The sequence below is a fragment of the Neovison vison genome, chromosome 7, assembly GCF_020171115.1.
Source record: "Neovison vison isolate M4711 chromosome 7, ASM_NN_V1, whole genome shotgun sequence".
NCBI classification, from domain to species: domain Eukaryota; kingdom Metazoa; phylum Chordata; class Mammalia; order Carnivora; family Mustelidae; genus Neogale; species Neogale vison.
The window spans coordinates 96,005,829-96,019,156 of record NC_058097.1 but is presented as its reverse complement, the minus strand read 5'-3'; the positions used below and the strand labels follow the sequence as shown (position 1 = coordinate 96,019,156).

The following is a 13,328-nucleotide window of genomic DNA, read 5'->3' as shown; positions in this document are numbered from 1 at the left end:
CTCTTGTACCCCCACATAAAGTTGTTTTTTTCCTCATTTTTTTTTTTGCCAGAGAGCATGTTACGCCATTCTGCTGTAGCCTTATGTTGGATCAGTGTCGTTCTAGCTATCCTCTGCCATGCTGTCCTAGAAGCTTCTGAAAGCCGCTTTCATTTCCTAGTCCTTCCCTTGTCGTCTTCTTCCTGTCCCTGCTTCCTCTCGATTCCTGTCAGTGCAGTCCTTAAGGATTGGACAGTACTGCTTCATGTGGACTTTTCATGTAAACTAGTCATACAGTATGCATTTTTTCTTCTTTAATAAATAATGTTTGCCAGGTGCCAGCATTTCTCTCTCTGAATTGTGATTTCTTTAACAACTATAATCATGCATAGAGTCATCCCCTGTGCCTAGTTGGACACAGTAGAAATTAATGAGTTCACTTCGTTTCCTTGCTGACGTGTCTGCGTTTGCCACAGGGAGTGCTGAAGCAGGACAGGGGTGTAGGCCTTCTGTGTGACAGGCCTGATGAATGTCTTCTCTTTTCAGAAGAATATATACTTAGAAGTGCTGCCTTTTCTGAGGTTGAAGAGTATTTTTAAGAAAATCATTAGAAATGTTCATCATCTGTAGCCCCCATGCTGACCATCAGAGAGCTGATGCTTTTGGAGCTTCTAAACTTCAGTCCTTTTGAGCCATTTTGAATTTCTAGTGTACTTAACAGTAGGGATTTTGTTTTCTTCCTTTCTCTTGCTTACGTGAATTCTGTGACTGTGCTCGCAGCTCAGGCATGGATAGGCAACCTTCCGAAGTGTACACTAAGTGGCGGAAACACTCCCAGCTCCTCAAGGACAGTGACTTCAGTTTTCAGGAGCCCATCATGGCTCTCCGCACGGTCATTTTGGAGATCCTCATGGAAAAGGAAATGGAGAATTCCCAGAGAGACTGTTTCAGGGATATTCTCACCAAGCACCTTGTAGAATTCTCCGTACTAGCCCGAACTGTCAAGAACACTCAGGTAATAGGATTTCAGAACCATGTCATCTCACCCCATGACCTTTCCTTTTGCGACAGAAAATAGAAAGCACAAGTAAAACAGAAATGTCATTGAGAAACAGATTGCTATAAAAATACTGTTTAGCATAATTTCCCATTTTGGCATCAGACCTTCTCTGGGTCTGTTTCCTGGTTCTAAGATGACAGGGTGTAGCTTACTACATTGATAACAGTTCACTGATTGTATATAGTGTGCGTATACACACATATATGTACGTACATATGCTTGTATGCTTATATGTACTGAAGAGAAAAACAGGGCCATATGGGGCTGGAGGAGGCAGGTGGAGATGTGCTTGAGCTGGTCCTGACAGATGTCGTCAATGGGTGGTGGTTATGGCTCTCCTGGTTATTACTCGTGCTCGCAGTAGGAACAGTAAAAGTAGTAATTCTTGTCTGTTCCTTTTGTTTCAGCTCCCTGAAAGGGCAATATTTCAAATTAAACAATATAATCCAGCTCATTGTGGAGTCTCTGAGTGGCAGCTGGAGGAAGCACAAGTATTTTGGGCAAAAAAGGAGCAGAGTCTCGCCCTGAGTATTCTCAAGCAGATGATCAAGAAGCTGGATGCCAGCTGTGCAGAGGTGCACTTTTTTTTTATTGGCTGAATGAATTCCTGTTACAAAAGAGTGACTGTGCTTTAAAATATTGTTAAGAAGTCCACTGTGAAGTTACTGGTCCATGAACAAGAAACTGTAAAAAGGAGCCTGGAAAATTAGTGTTTGTTAAAGCAGTCTAGAAAATACTCGGTTTTTTTCTATTTGCAGGAATTCTGCCAGTCCATCTTGTGGTAGATTGATTTGATTTATCCCAACGTTAAACTGTTTTTATTTATTTATTTTTAACTTTATGTGGAATTGGAGAAGGATGCGCAGGAAACAAACATGAAAGAGCTACTAGAAGTTAGAAACAAATAGGAGAGGAAATGCGTGAGAACAAAAGTTAAAAGAGGAGCAAGTTGGAATGATTGTCAGTCTACCTGCTGGGGAAGTACAAAGGCTGATAATTTCTGTAACTTGTCAGTCCACCTGCTTAGGAAATACAGTGGCTGATAGTATCCTACTACTGGCTACTGAAAACTTGTTAGCTTCTGGAGCTCTCCCCCACCGGTGGTGTTGCACTCAGCAGATTAGGACAATGACAGGACTCTTTTCATAGGGTTCCTGAGCCTTGAACCTCTGGAAATGAAACATAGCCTTTGTAGAGTGCCTGGTGTATACAAGTGTTCAGTAATCGTGAGTTGCTTCAGTAGTAGCAATAATAATAAATAGTAGGAGATTATTTCATAAAACTGACCTATTTGTCATTATTAAAATCATTGTATGGTGAAAGCAGATGAGGAAAAATATTTTTATCCTGCCTTTTCACCTACATGGAAGATCTTTTCGTATATTGTGCTAGTGAATTGCATTTTAAGATTTTGCTTTCTGTATACAGAATGATCCCGACCTAAGACTTATATATGCAGAATGTCTGAGGGTGTGTGGCACCTGGTTAGCGGAAACTTGCCTGGAGAACCCTGCGGTCATCATGCAGACCTACCTCGAGAAGGTCAGCCCTCCTAGCGGCCCTGGAGAGCTGTTCAGTTTGAATACAGTTGATCTTTTCATCACGGCCTTCATTTTTTGGCTATATGGCTGTTGTAGCTCTGTGTAATTTTTAAAGCAGAATGAAGTGCAGTGCTCTGAAAAAGAAGGACACTGTCTGTCTTCCCTCTGCCCCCACCTCCCGCTACTCTCAGCCAGCTGTTTCTGGTCATTTCTCCTTTATCTACAAAAAGAGCTGATTAAGGAATATCTACGGCAGTCTTTAATTCCTTTGTCAGCTCAGCTCCCCTCCAAGTAGGACTTGTACTTCTGTAGTCCATCCCCTTTCAGCCTTCCTGTTGCTCCTTAATTGCTTCCGTTTAATTAATTTTGGAAATAGCTAGTGTAGCATGGAAATCATTATATGACTGTCTTTAAATTTTATGGAGCCCTGTGTTTTTGTACAGTTCTTTAAAATATTAGTTGTTTGGGTTATTTCTGCACCATCAAGGCTATTTGAAAATTTAAAATAGTATACTTCGTATATTTTAGGTTATCCATATATATATATATATATATATATATATATATATAATTGCAGTATTTCCTTGATTTGAGTCTTTGGATGCATTTAGTATCTCTGTAATATAAATGGATTGTGTTTTCTTCAAGGCAGTGGAAGTTGCTAGAAATTACGACGGAGAAAGCAGTGATGAGCTTAGAAATGGAAAGATGAAAGCATTTCTCTCATTGGCACGGTTCTCGGACACTCAGTACCAGAGAATTGAAAACTACATGAAATCATCAGAGTTTGAAAACAAGCAGGCTCTTCTGAAAAGGGCCAAAGAGGAAGTGGGCCTTCTTAGGGAACATAAAATCCAGACCAACAGGTAATGAGATGTCCACCAGTGAAAGTGACGAGATAGACCGATGTACAGAACCAGAGCATGAATCATGGTCTGTGATTCTAGACATCGTAGAGTATAGGGCTTTTTGTTTTGTTGCTATCATAGTTACAAAGAGATAGGTGTCCAATTTAAATACAGAAGAGTTGTCTCTTCCAATGTAGTCAGACCCTTCTTCAGACCTGCCTTTGTCTGGTATACGATAGGGAAAGTAGAGAAGGGAGTTAAGCAGGCAGCTCAGGTAGGGCCCCTTTGTCCCCAGTTGCCTAGAGTGGCTTTTGAATTGCACAGACTTACTTCCGGATATTAAAAGTAGTTTTAGAATTTTGATTTTTCTCTGGGGATGGATACCTGACTGTTCATTTGTGTTGTATTTCATGTATGACTTTGTAGTTCTGTATCATTTGACGGGTTTTGTGTTTTCTTTTAATTATCCGATGCAAGATACACAGTAAAGGTCCAGCGGGAGCTGGAGCTGGATGAGTGCGCGCTCCGGGCCCTGAAAGAGGACCGTAAGCGTTTCTTATGTAAAGCAGTTGAAAATTACATCAGTTGCTTACTGAGTGGAGAAGGACATGATATGTGGATATTCCGTCTTTGTTCTCTCTGGCTTGAAAATTCCGGAGTTTTTGAAGTCAATGGCATGATGAAGGCAAGTATTCTCTTTTAAACCCAGTATTCCAGCCTGTGTTTCACAAGCTTAGACATAAGCCCAGCAGTGTCAGAGATTTCGTATAATCTTTGTATCCCTGGTATTTGGTTGGATGCTCTACTCATAGGTACTTGTTGAGCTCCAGTGATGCAGGTTTCTGCAGAGGTGAGAGCATCTAGTTCATTCTTTGCCTATTCCTTCTCAGTTACTGCTGGGAAGTGCCAGGATGCCAGACCGGGAGAGCTGGAAGGCAGTTAAAGATGAGGTGACCACAGGCAGGTTTTTCCTCCTGCTTTATCGTTTCTGAGATTTTTTAAGTAAAATACTTTTGTAAATGAAAAATAAAGTTTAAGGAAAACGTTAAGGCAGTAGTATTTCATAAGTTTTCAGGTAAAAACTTTAGATTTTATTGAGGATACCTAATATTAAAGTTGTGCTTACCAGATCTCATTGGCAACCAACTTGAAGCTTACAAGGTAAATGTTTCTCCTGGATGAAAAGAATGATAAGACTCTTAATAGATACAAGCGGTCTCTGCTGCTGGTGCTCATTAAGTCCCGTTAGGTTTAGCGTACAGGGCACGTTCCTCTGGTGTATCACACACCGCCTTCTCTGTAGTCAGGATCACAATAACCCTCAGATCCACATTTCTCTTCTTAGATTCACTGGAATGAAATCACTGCAAGTGTTCTAGTTCTGAATACAATTTAATTTAGGATCAAATACTGTGTCTTACCAGTGAATCAATCTAGAATACCCATCAGGAAGACTAAGATGAATGTCAAGGGAAAAAATGTAATTAGTAAAGTTTTATTAACAACAAGAAGATCATGGTGCTAGTAGCATTATTTTAGAAAAATTTACTTGCTTAGATGCGAGACTTTTTAAAATGCATGTTTCTTAAGGCTTTCTTTTTTTTTTTTAATGATAGATCGATGGAATGAAGATTCCATCATACAAATTTTTGCCTCTTATGTACCAGTTGGCTGCTAGAATGGGGACCAAAATGATGGGAGGCCTTGGATTTCATGAAGTCCTCAATAATGTAAGTAAATTTGAAAATCAAAATACAGCTAGCTGCTTTTCTTTCAAATTTTATATATTACTGTTCCACTCTAGGATATGGAAATATAAAAAAGATTCTAGTTATTCATATTTATTTTGTTGTAAAAGGGCAGGAATAAAAATTCCCTTTTGTCTCATCTCACTCCACGTAAGTTACTCCATTTCTTGGTCACTTCTCCCCATTCCTCTGTCTCGCACGTGCACGCACTCTGCCCACGGTGGCATCTGGTGGAAAAGCACATATCCGTAATGCCGAACAAAAGGAAAAGTGTTACGGATTTTCTGATTTTGTTTGATTGGTTGGTTGCATAAATCTAACAGTCTTTTGTTCTTTGACAGCTTATCTCTCGAATTTCAATGGATCATCCCCATCACACTTTGTTTATTATATTGGCCTTAGCAAATGCAAACAAGGATGAATTTTTGACCAAACCAGAGGCAGCAAGAAGGAACAGAATAATTAAAAATGCACCTAAACAAAGCTCTCCACTCGATGAGGTATTTGGGTTAAAATTTATACCTTTTGGAATTGCAGCGTCCATACCTTCCCACAGATCTCCTTTCTTAAGCCTCAGGGATTCTCTGGCCGTATTCGGTTTGTTATTGTGCCGCCTAACACTGGCTCAGAATTCCTGAATATTCTCCGGGTGTAGTAGATACCAGCACTTTTTTTCCTCACAGCATTGAGCAAAGAGAAAATAATTTCAAAATACACCCAAGTCCTTTACTGTTGATATTATTCCACCTTTGATGTATTTCATTCACAAGGTGACTCTTCTGTTTCTGAGCGACTGTAGTCTTAACAGTGTTTAGTGCATGAATTCTGCTTCTCCTTTTGTTGTAATGGAAAAATATAAGTGTTGGGGATTTCTTTCTGTAATGTTGTTTTGTTTTTTCTTTTCTGGATAGGATCGAACCGAGGCCGCAAACAGAATAATACACACTATCCGAAGTAGGAGACCTCAGATGGTCAGAAGTGTTGAGGCGCTCTGTGATGCTTACATCATATTAGCAAACTTAGATGCCACTCAGTGGAAGACTCAGAGAAGTAGGTGTTTGAAAGGATGACAGCTGTTTTCATGCTATGGTTTTCTCTGGACGGGTATACTAAGAACCGAGCCTAACATGTAATCTCGCTAATTTACCTACATAACGTTCATTACAGACATGAAGGTCCTTATGATTACAGTTCCCACATGGTCCAGAGCTGAATTTTTCTCCAGTAGCTTCAGCAACCCCTAGTCCCTTACCATTTATTATCTTCTGTTACCTGATAATATGTGACTGTACTGAATTAATTATTTGATCTCTCCAGGTCATCTCCTGGTACAAATACTTGTCACAGATAATTAATTGCATAAAGGCAAATCCATTAAAATAACTGAATATCTGACAGTTTTCAGGGTCAGAGGTTTCTTAAAATACTGTTTCTCACAGTGCCCTAGGTCTTACAAATGAGAAGCCTTTACCATTTCCTCTGTGAGCATTAGAATGCCTTGCGTGTAATCTGTCACTCTTCTTACTGTCTCTGTTCAAATAATTATAAACTGCTGGGATATTTGGTTACGTGTACACATTCAAGTTTCTCTCCCCATTTTTTAACAGTTGTATTCCCTTTTCTGTTCAGAATCAGGTCTTTAAGTTCTTCACACTTGAAAATAAGGCTGAGAATTCTCATAGTATTCCTCTAAGCAAACAAAGCATATTAATCATCACATCCTTTGGTTACATTTAATAGTAATATGGTGGGAGTACATTATCTGTGTGCCATGAAGGCTGTTGTGTAATTGCCTTAAGGCACTCAGCCAGGATGGTCAGCTGGGTTCTGGCCTAATGACTGAAGAGTCACGGGTACCTGTAGAGTCACGGGTAATTCATGTCAGCCCTGCACTACATCATGTCCCAAGCCCTAGGTCTTCATTTCTGGATCAGGGCCAGAACCGCTGATTAGCCACAGGTCGGGGTCTGTGGCTTCTGCGGGATTCTTCTGCTTTACCTTCAGAGCTGTTCCTCAGTGTCTTTTGTCACCAAAACCTCTTTATTTTAAATACAGAAGGCATAAATATCCCAGCAGACCAGCCAATTACTAAACTGAAGAATTTAGAAGACGTTGTTGTTCCAACTATGGAAATTAAGGTAATTTACTATTAACTGTCTTGATTTTTTTATTGAACTAAATTCTTCTCCATTAGGTTAACTATTTGACACCAAAGTGGTTAAGATTGGGACTTTCATGTTTCGTCCTATAGTTTCTTTACAGACTCCCTTTATCTAAGCCTGAAAATACTCAGAGGGTTCTCCTGCTTTCTTCTCTTTTGCCTTCAGTTTTACACCTTCCATCTTCCTTGTGAAGAAGGTTTGTAGACTATTACCTTCAGTGGCCAAAAGAAGAAAATGTTCTATGTGCTTTTGCCAAAAAAGTCCCTAAATGCTTTATATTTTAAAAAGTCTCTGTGTTAGAATGTATTGACTATCATGTATTATGCTATTAAGTAATACAGTACACGTTACAGTATTAAATTAACTGTAATATGCATGATACTTTAGCTACCTTGTGCCGATCTTTTATTGCTAGAAATACCAAGTTGGCAGTGATGTATGTAATAACAGAGGTGATAGTTTAGTAACGGACTATTAACTACAGAGAACACATGGTGACCAGAGGGGAGTTGGGGGGCGGTGGGATGAAGGAGGGCACTTGGCTCATGAGCACCGGGTGACGCATGCAAGTGCTGAATCCGTATCTTGTGCACCTGAAACTAACAATAATAACTCTAATTAACTGGAATTAAAATAAAAACAAAAAATTTTTAATAAGGATCATTTGACTACATTCTTAGTATATGTGTTATTTGATTTGAAAGGTAGGTAGCTGAGTACTTCCTGAAAATGCCACAGTTAGCAGCATTTCAGCCTAGAATAGCACTCTCCACACTTCCCTAAAAATTGACCTTACTATGTTATTGTGAGACATTTACTGTTTCTCAGAGGACTTAACCTTGACAAAGTCCGCCGTGAGACCCGAGAGCAGCTTGAATCTTCAGTAGCTTTTTGGCAACACTCTTGGAACACTGTGCGCCCAGGGTTAGTGAGAGATGCCTTGAAAGGTGACTTGTGTAACTTCCCAGCCTTGCCGGTGTCGAATTCTGTTTCTTTCATTTGAACAGGAAGCAGATTACCACTTGAGCTCTTGACCCACAGCATGTTGTCGTTCATTCCTGTTTTCATATTTAAATTGTCATTGGGGGTATAGCTCAGTGGTAGAGCATTTGACTGCATATTTAAATTGTCATTTATAATTCATTTTCCTTTAAAAGCACATAGTGTACCTGACCTGTTCTTTCATTTATATGCTTCATTAGGTGGACCCCACTGGAGAATACAGAAATCTGGTGACTATAGAGTCATTTAAAGCAGAATTTCGTTTAGCAGGAGGTTTAAATTTACCTAAAATAATAGACTGTCTGGGCTCCGACGGCAAGGAAAGGAGACAGCTCGTCAAGGTGAGACTCCCCCTCCGGTCGTACAGTTTATAGTGGCATAGTGACAAAAGTCAGAACTGCAGTTGACATTTACTTCCTGCTTTGCATCCTTATTTTTCTTCTCAAAAATTGCAAGTGAGTAAAACTTACACAATATAAATAAGCATTATTTTCTAGAAGCAGATTGCTTTTCCTAAATTTTGTGTGTCTCTGAAAGGTCAGCATTGTAACAGCTGACTGCAGCAAATGAACACTTTGGACATGTACAGATATGATGAGATTATCAGTCCACTTGCTTGTTATGGAAAATCCGTTTAGGTGACTTGCTTCTTTTCTTGAAGAGTTCAAGTTGAAGGGATCCTGAGTGTGGCACTGTGCCAGCAGCTAGTAAATCTATCCGGGAGGGGCCGGCATTCCTCCCTCTCTCAGCTCCCAAATTCTCCCAGCTTGCTGGGAGGTCGTGGAGGGGGACAGTGCCTCGTGCCCTCCAGTGGAGGAGTCCCAGGTAGCCTAATTCCAGAAGCAGCAAGGGGGGGGACGTTTTTCTAAACTGGTCTGCCTCCCTAGTGTTACAGCTTACTCTAAATGAAAGACCAGCATTAGGTCTTAGTCATGTAAGAGACTGTGAAGAGGGGGACGGGTGCTCACGTAGATTTCTGAGCACCCTCTTGTCCTGGGTGGCTCTCTGTGTGATTTGATCATAAAATGGACTGTGCCCAGTTGTTGGTGCTCTGATTCCTCTGAAGGGCCGGGACGACCTGAGACAGGATGCGGTCATGCAGCAGGTTTTCCAGATGTGTAACACGTTACTGCAGAGGAACACGGAGACCCGGAAGAGGAAACTGACCATCTGCACCTACAAGGTGACCGCTTCACACTGCTGCCCCTTCAGCAAGAGCCTAGAAAAGATGCCATTACCCAGACAAGGGCTCAGCCAGTGTTTTCTGAGAGAGTAAACATTTTAGACTTTTTGGGCTACGCAAGGTCTCTGTGGCATGGTCACTAGAAAAATACACATTGTGGTTGGTGGCTCGGGAGTCTCGGTCCTTTTGCCTTTTGGCTGTCTTCCGTGATAGTCATGAAACCCTGCTTTTCCCTTAAATTAGTTGAAAAGGAAGTCTTTTGTCAGGTCACATACAGCATTTGGAAGGGCTGGTTCCTGACAAGACAAGTGGGTTCTGTAGAGGTCTAAGGGCTGTCTCAGGCTCAGCAAGTTTAAAGTAGAACTTTCGGTGAGTAGCTGCGCCCCCAGAATGACCGCTCTTCACAGACCAGCGAACGGCACGGCCTTCACCCAGTTGCTCGGTCCAAAGTCAGGAGGCGGTCTGTCTTTTCCTTTTTATTACTATTGGAAATTTCAAACATACATAATGTAAGAGGACATAGAATAAAGTAATGAACTGCCTCGTACTGGCACTGGTTTCAGTCGTGACCAGCTCAGGGTAATTTGTTTCATTCGACTTCCACCTACTTCCTTCCCTTCAATATTATGTTGAAACACAATGTCCTGTCATTTCATCTGTAAACATTTATTTCCATGTGTAGTTACAGAACATTTTTTTAAAAAAAAAAACTAAACAGAACCACAATACTGTCATTACTCCTAAAAGAGTAGTAATTCCTAAATATCATGTAGAAATATCGGCATCGTTTGAAACTCCTCTCTCCCTTTCTCTCCTTCCTTTCTCTCTTTCTCTCCCCCCCTCAGATCTCACACCTGTTCCACTAGCCAGTCCTTACCAGCCTGCTTTCCCTCGAGTCCGTTACTGCCTCTGCCGTTCCCGCCCTGCAGTCACGTCTTCTGTCGAGTTTCACCATCCCCTTCTTCCCTGGCCCCGCCAAAGCTCCTTTACTCACAGAAGCTGGGATGGTCCGTTTAAAAGAGTCTGAGACAGAATAAATCTGTCCATTTCCTGTTCTGGACTCCAGATGAGCTCACTTACCCCTGAATGAAGTGATTGGCCTTTGCTCATCTCTTCACAGCTTCATCCGCTGCCCCCCGCACCCTCCTGTCTGCCTGCGCCGTCTCCGTCTTCTCCCCTCGGCGCAGCTGCTCTGCCTGCTGTGGCTGAGATCTGCGGGTCTGGGGTCACATCAGGGCTTCTCGACTCCCCTTGGCCTGGAATGCTCGTCCCCCAGGCCCTGTACGGAGGTTTCTCTCCGTGTCACCTACTCAGAGAGGCCTTCTCTGACCCTGCCTCTCTTAGTCACTTTTTAAAATGCCTCTTTTGTTCTGTTAAACACATAATAGACTCTCCGCAAACACAGTTAATAAATTAGTGAAAGGCGTTAAGACACCAGACAGGTCAGCACATAGGAGTACATTAAGATAAAAAATTGATGGAATTAAAGATTCTATAAAGACAAGTGGCCAACTAAGAAAAATGACTTTTATAATAATAACAAAGGATTGCTACAATATTACTAACAGTAAGGGATTAATAATAGTAAGGGATGTATAAATAGCTGTCACCAGCCAGTTGTAGAGAGGCTAACATGTCCATAGGAAAATGGGTGTAGAATACAGACAGCTCAGGAAGAAAATATTAAATTTGACTTCACCTTACTGGGCATCTGAAAATAGAAATCAAAGCCACAGTGAGATACTGTTGCCCGCCTCTCAGATCAGCACAGTACTGGGTGTAGAGACGGGCACAACCACTTGGTAGTTCTTTGGCAATACCTGGTTAACGAAACAGGAAACGCACATGCCGTGGCCCAGGGGTTCAGTTCCTGTGTGCATCTGTGCCCACATGGTGGTGTTCTTACACGGTCTGCGGTTGCTGAAGCAAATGATCGAGGGTTACACATACTGATGCAGCTGAGGGTAAAGTAGTGTTGGGCAAAAAACAAATTGCAGAAGCCTTCACGGAGTATAATAGTCTTTTATTTAAAGCTTAGAACTCTCTCTGTATATACTGCTTTGAAATAAAAATATACCAAAAAATACATGAACATGAATGATTAGCAAGTTAGCAGTCCTCTTGCTGGTGGGGCAGGGCAGGAGGCCGGGGAGGGGCATGCAAGGGAGCTTCATCTCCTTGTAGCAAATGTGAGAAAATCTTAAATTTCATAAAGCTGTTTAGTGGGTAAAAGGGTATTTGTTTATATCATTTTCTGTACTTTGTGTATGTTTATATATGTCATAAGTTTTTATATTTCCGGTAAAATTGCTAATTTTATGTTCAGGAATATATTTCCTCTTCGTGTAGCTAATAAGACTCTAAAGCAAGAATACGTATACTTTTAATTATCAAAGTATATTTTTTTAAAAGATTTATTTATTTGACAGAGCGCAAGTAGGCAGAGAGGCAGACAGAGAGAGGGGGGAAGCAGGCTCCCCACTGAGCAGAGAGCCCGATGCGGGGCTCGATCCCAGGACCCTGAGAGCATGACATGAGCCGAAGGCAGAGGCTTAACCTACTGAACCACCTAGGCGCCCTCAAAGTATATTAGTATTAAGGTTATATTCAATATTTTCCGAAGTGAAATCTTCAGATTGTTTGATATTAAAAGTATGAGGGGTGCCCAGGTGGCTCAGTCAGTTAAGAATCTGCCTTCAGCTCGGGTGACGATTGATCCCAGGGTCTTGGGATCGAGCCCCGCATTGGGCTCCCTGTTCAGTGGGGAGCCTGCTTCTCTCTCTCCCTCTCCCCTGGCTTGTGCTCAGTCTCTGACAAGTAAATAAAACAAAATCTTAAAAAAAAAAAAAAAAGAGAATGAGGAAAGCAGGTAATTCCTGTGCTAAATGGTGTGAACTGTGGCTCAGTCACAGATGCTGCTGGAAGACCTAGTCAGCAGGAGTCACAGGGACTGAGAGAGAGCAGGTCCTAGGAGTGTCAGCCACAGGCTAGGACATCTGATTTTTGGAGCTTGAGTGTATTTTCCATTGCTTACAGTGCTTTGCAGCAGTCCTGTCCTTTTCTGCTTTTGTAACTTCCCTACCCTCTTCTCATGCCCTTTATATCCTGGCGGGCACGGTCCTCTATCCGCAGTGCTGATTTCCCCTAAATTTTTTTTTTTTAAAGATTTTATTTATTTATTTGACAGAGAGAGATCACAAGTAGGCAGAGAGGCAGGCAGAGAGAGAGGAGGAAGCAGTCTCCCCGCTGAGCAGAGAGCCCAATGCGGGGCTCGATCCCAGGACCCTGGGATCAGACCTGAGCTGAAGGACCTCCAAGGAGTTCTGTCTCCTCTGGACACAGAATCAGGGATACACCCGAAAGAACTCTTTTCCATGGACTGGCAGTCGAGTGGCGGTCACCTGCTCTTCGGGACCCTTCCCACCGTACTCAGAAGGCATCTCCTCTGTGATGCAGGTGGTTCCACTGTCCCAGCGAAGCGGCGTTCTCGAGTGGTGCACGGGGACTGTCCCCATCGGCGAGTTCCTTGTCAACAACGAGAACGGTGCTCATAAGAGATACAGGCCAAAGGACTTGAGCTCCATTCACTGCCAGAAGAAGATGATGGTGAGTGACCCTCACGAGGAGAAACAAGGGCGAGGTTATGGGCCGGCGCGTGGCTGACCCTCTCCCGCGTCAGAGCACACAGTGTCTCCCTGGCGTCGGGTGCTGATCCTAAGGGAGAAGGTCGGCCGCCAGCACGAAGTGTGTGTGAGCGACACAGGGAGGTCTGTAAGCTCTGTAAGGTGCCAGCCCTTGTCTGATG

The 13,328-nt window shown here is 42.2% G+C and overlaps 1 protein-coding gene across 5 annotated transcripts in view; it reads left to right on the top strand.

The window, feature by feature from the left end:
- The window catches only part of ATM (ATM serine/threonine kinase), a 120,716-nt gene that overhangs the window by 93,224 nt on the left and 14,164 nt on the right, over window positions 1-13,328 (top strand). For all 5 annotated transcript variants that reach the window (XM_044257704.1, XM_044257705.1, XM_044257706.1 and 2 more), the window contains exons 48-59: window positions 760-994; window positions 1,447-1,614; window positions 2,468-2,581; window positions 3,229-3,446; window positions 3,906-4,113; window positions 5,045-5,158; window positions 5,518-5,676; window positions 6,088-6,226; window positions 7,232-7,314; window positions 8,541-8,681; window positions 9,407-9,523; window positions 12,980-13,129. In XM_044257704.1, the coding sequence (XP_044113639.1) occupies window positions 760-994; window positions 1,447-1,614; window positions 2,468-2,581; window positions 3,229-3,446; window positions 3,906-4,113; window positions 5,045-5,158; window positions 5,518-5,676; window positions 6,088-6,226; window positions 7,232-7,314; window positions 8,541-8,681; window positions 9,407-9,523; window positions 12,980-13,129 (1,846 nt within the window). The remainder of the gene's footprint in view (window positions 1-759; window positions 995-1,446; window positions 1,615-2,467; window positions 2,582-3,228; window positions 3,447-3,905; window positions 4,114-5,044; window positions 5,159-5,517; window positions 5,677-6,087; window positions 6,227-7,231; window positions 7,315-8,540; window positions 8,682-9,406; window positions 9,524-12,979; window positions 13,130-13,328) is intronic.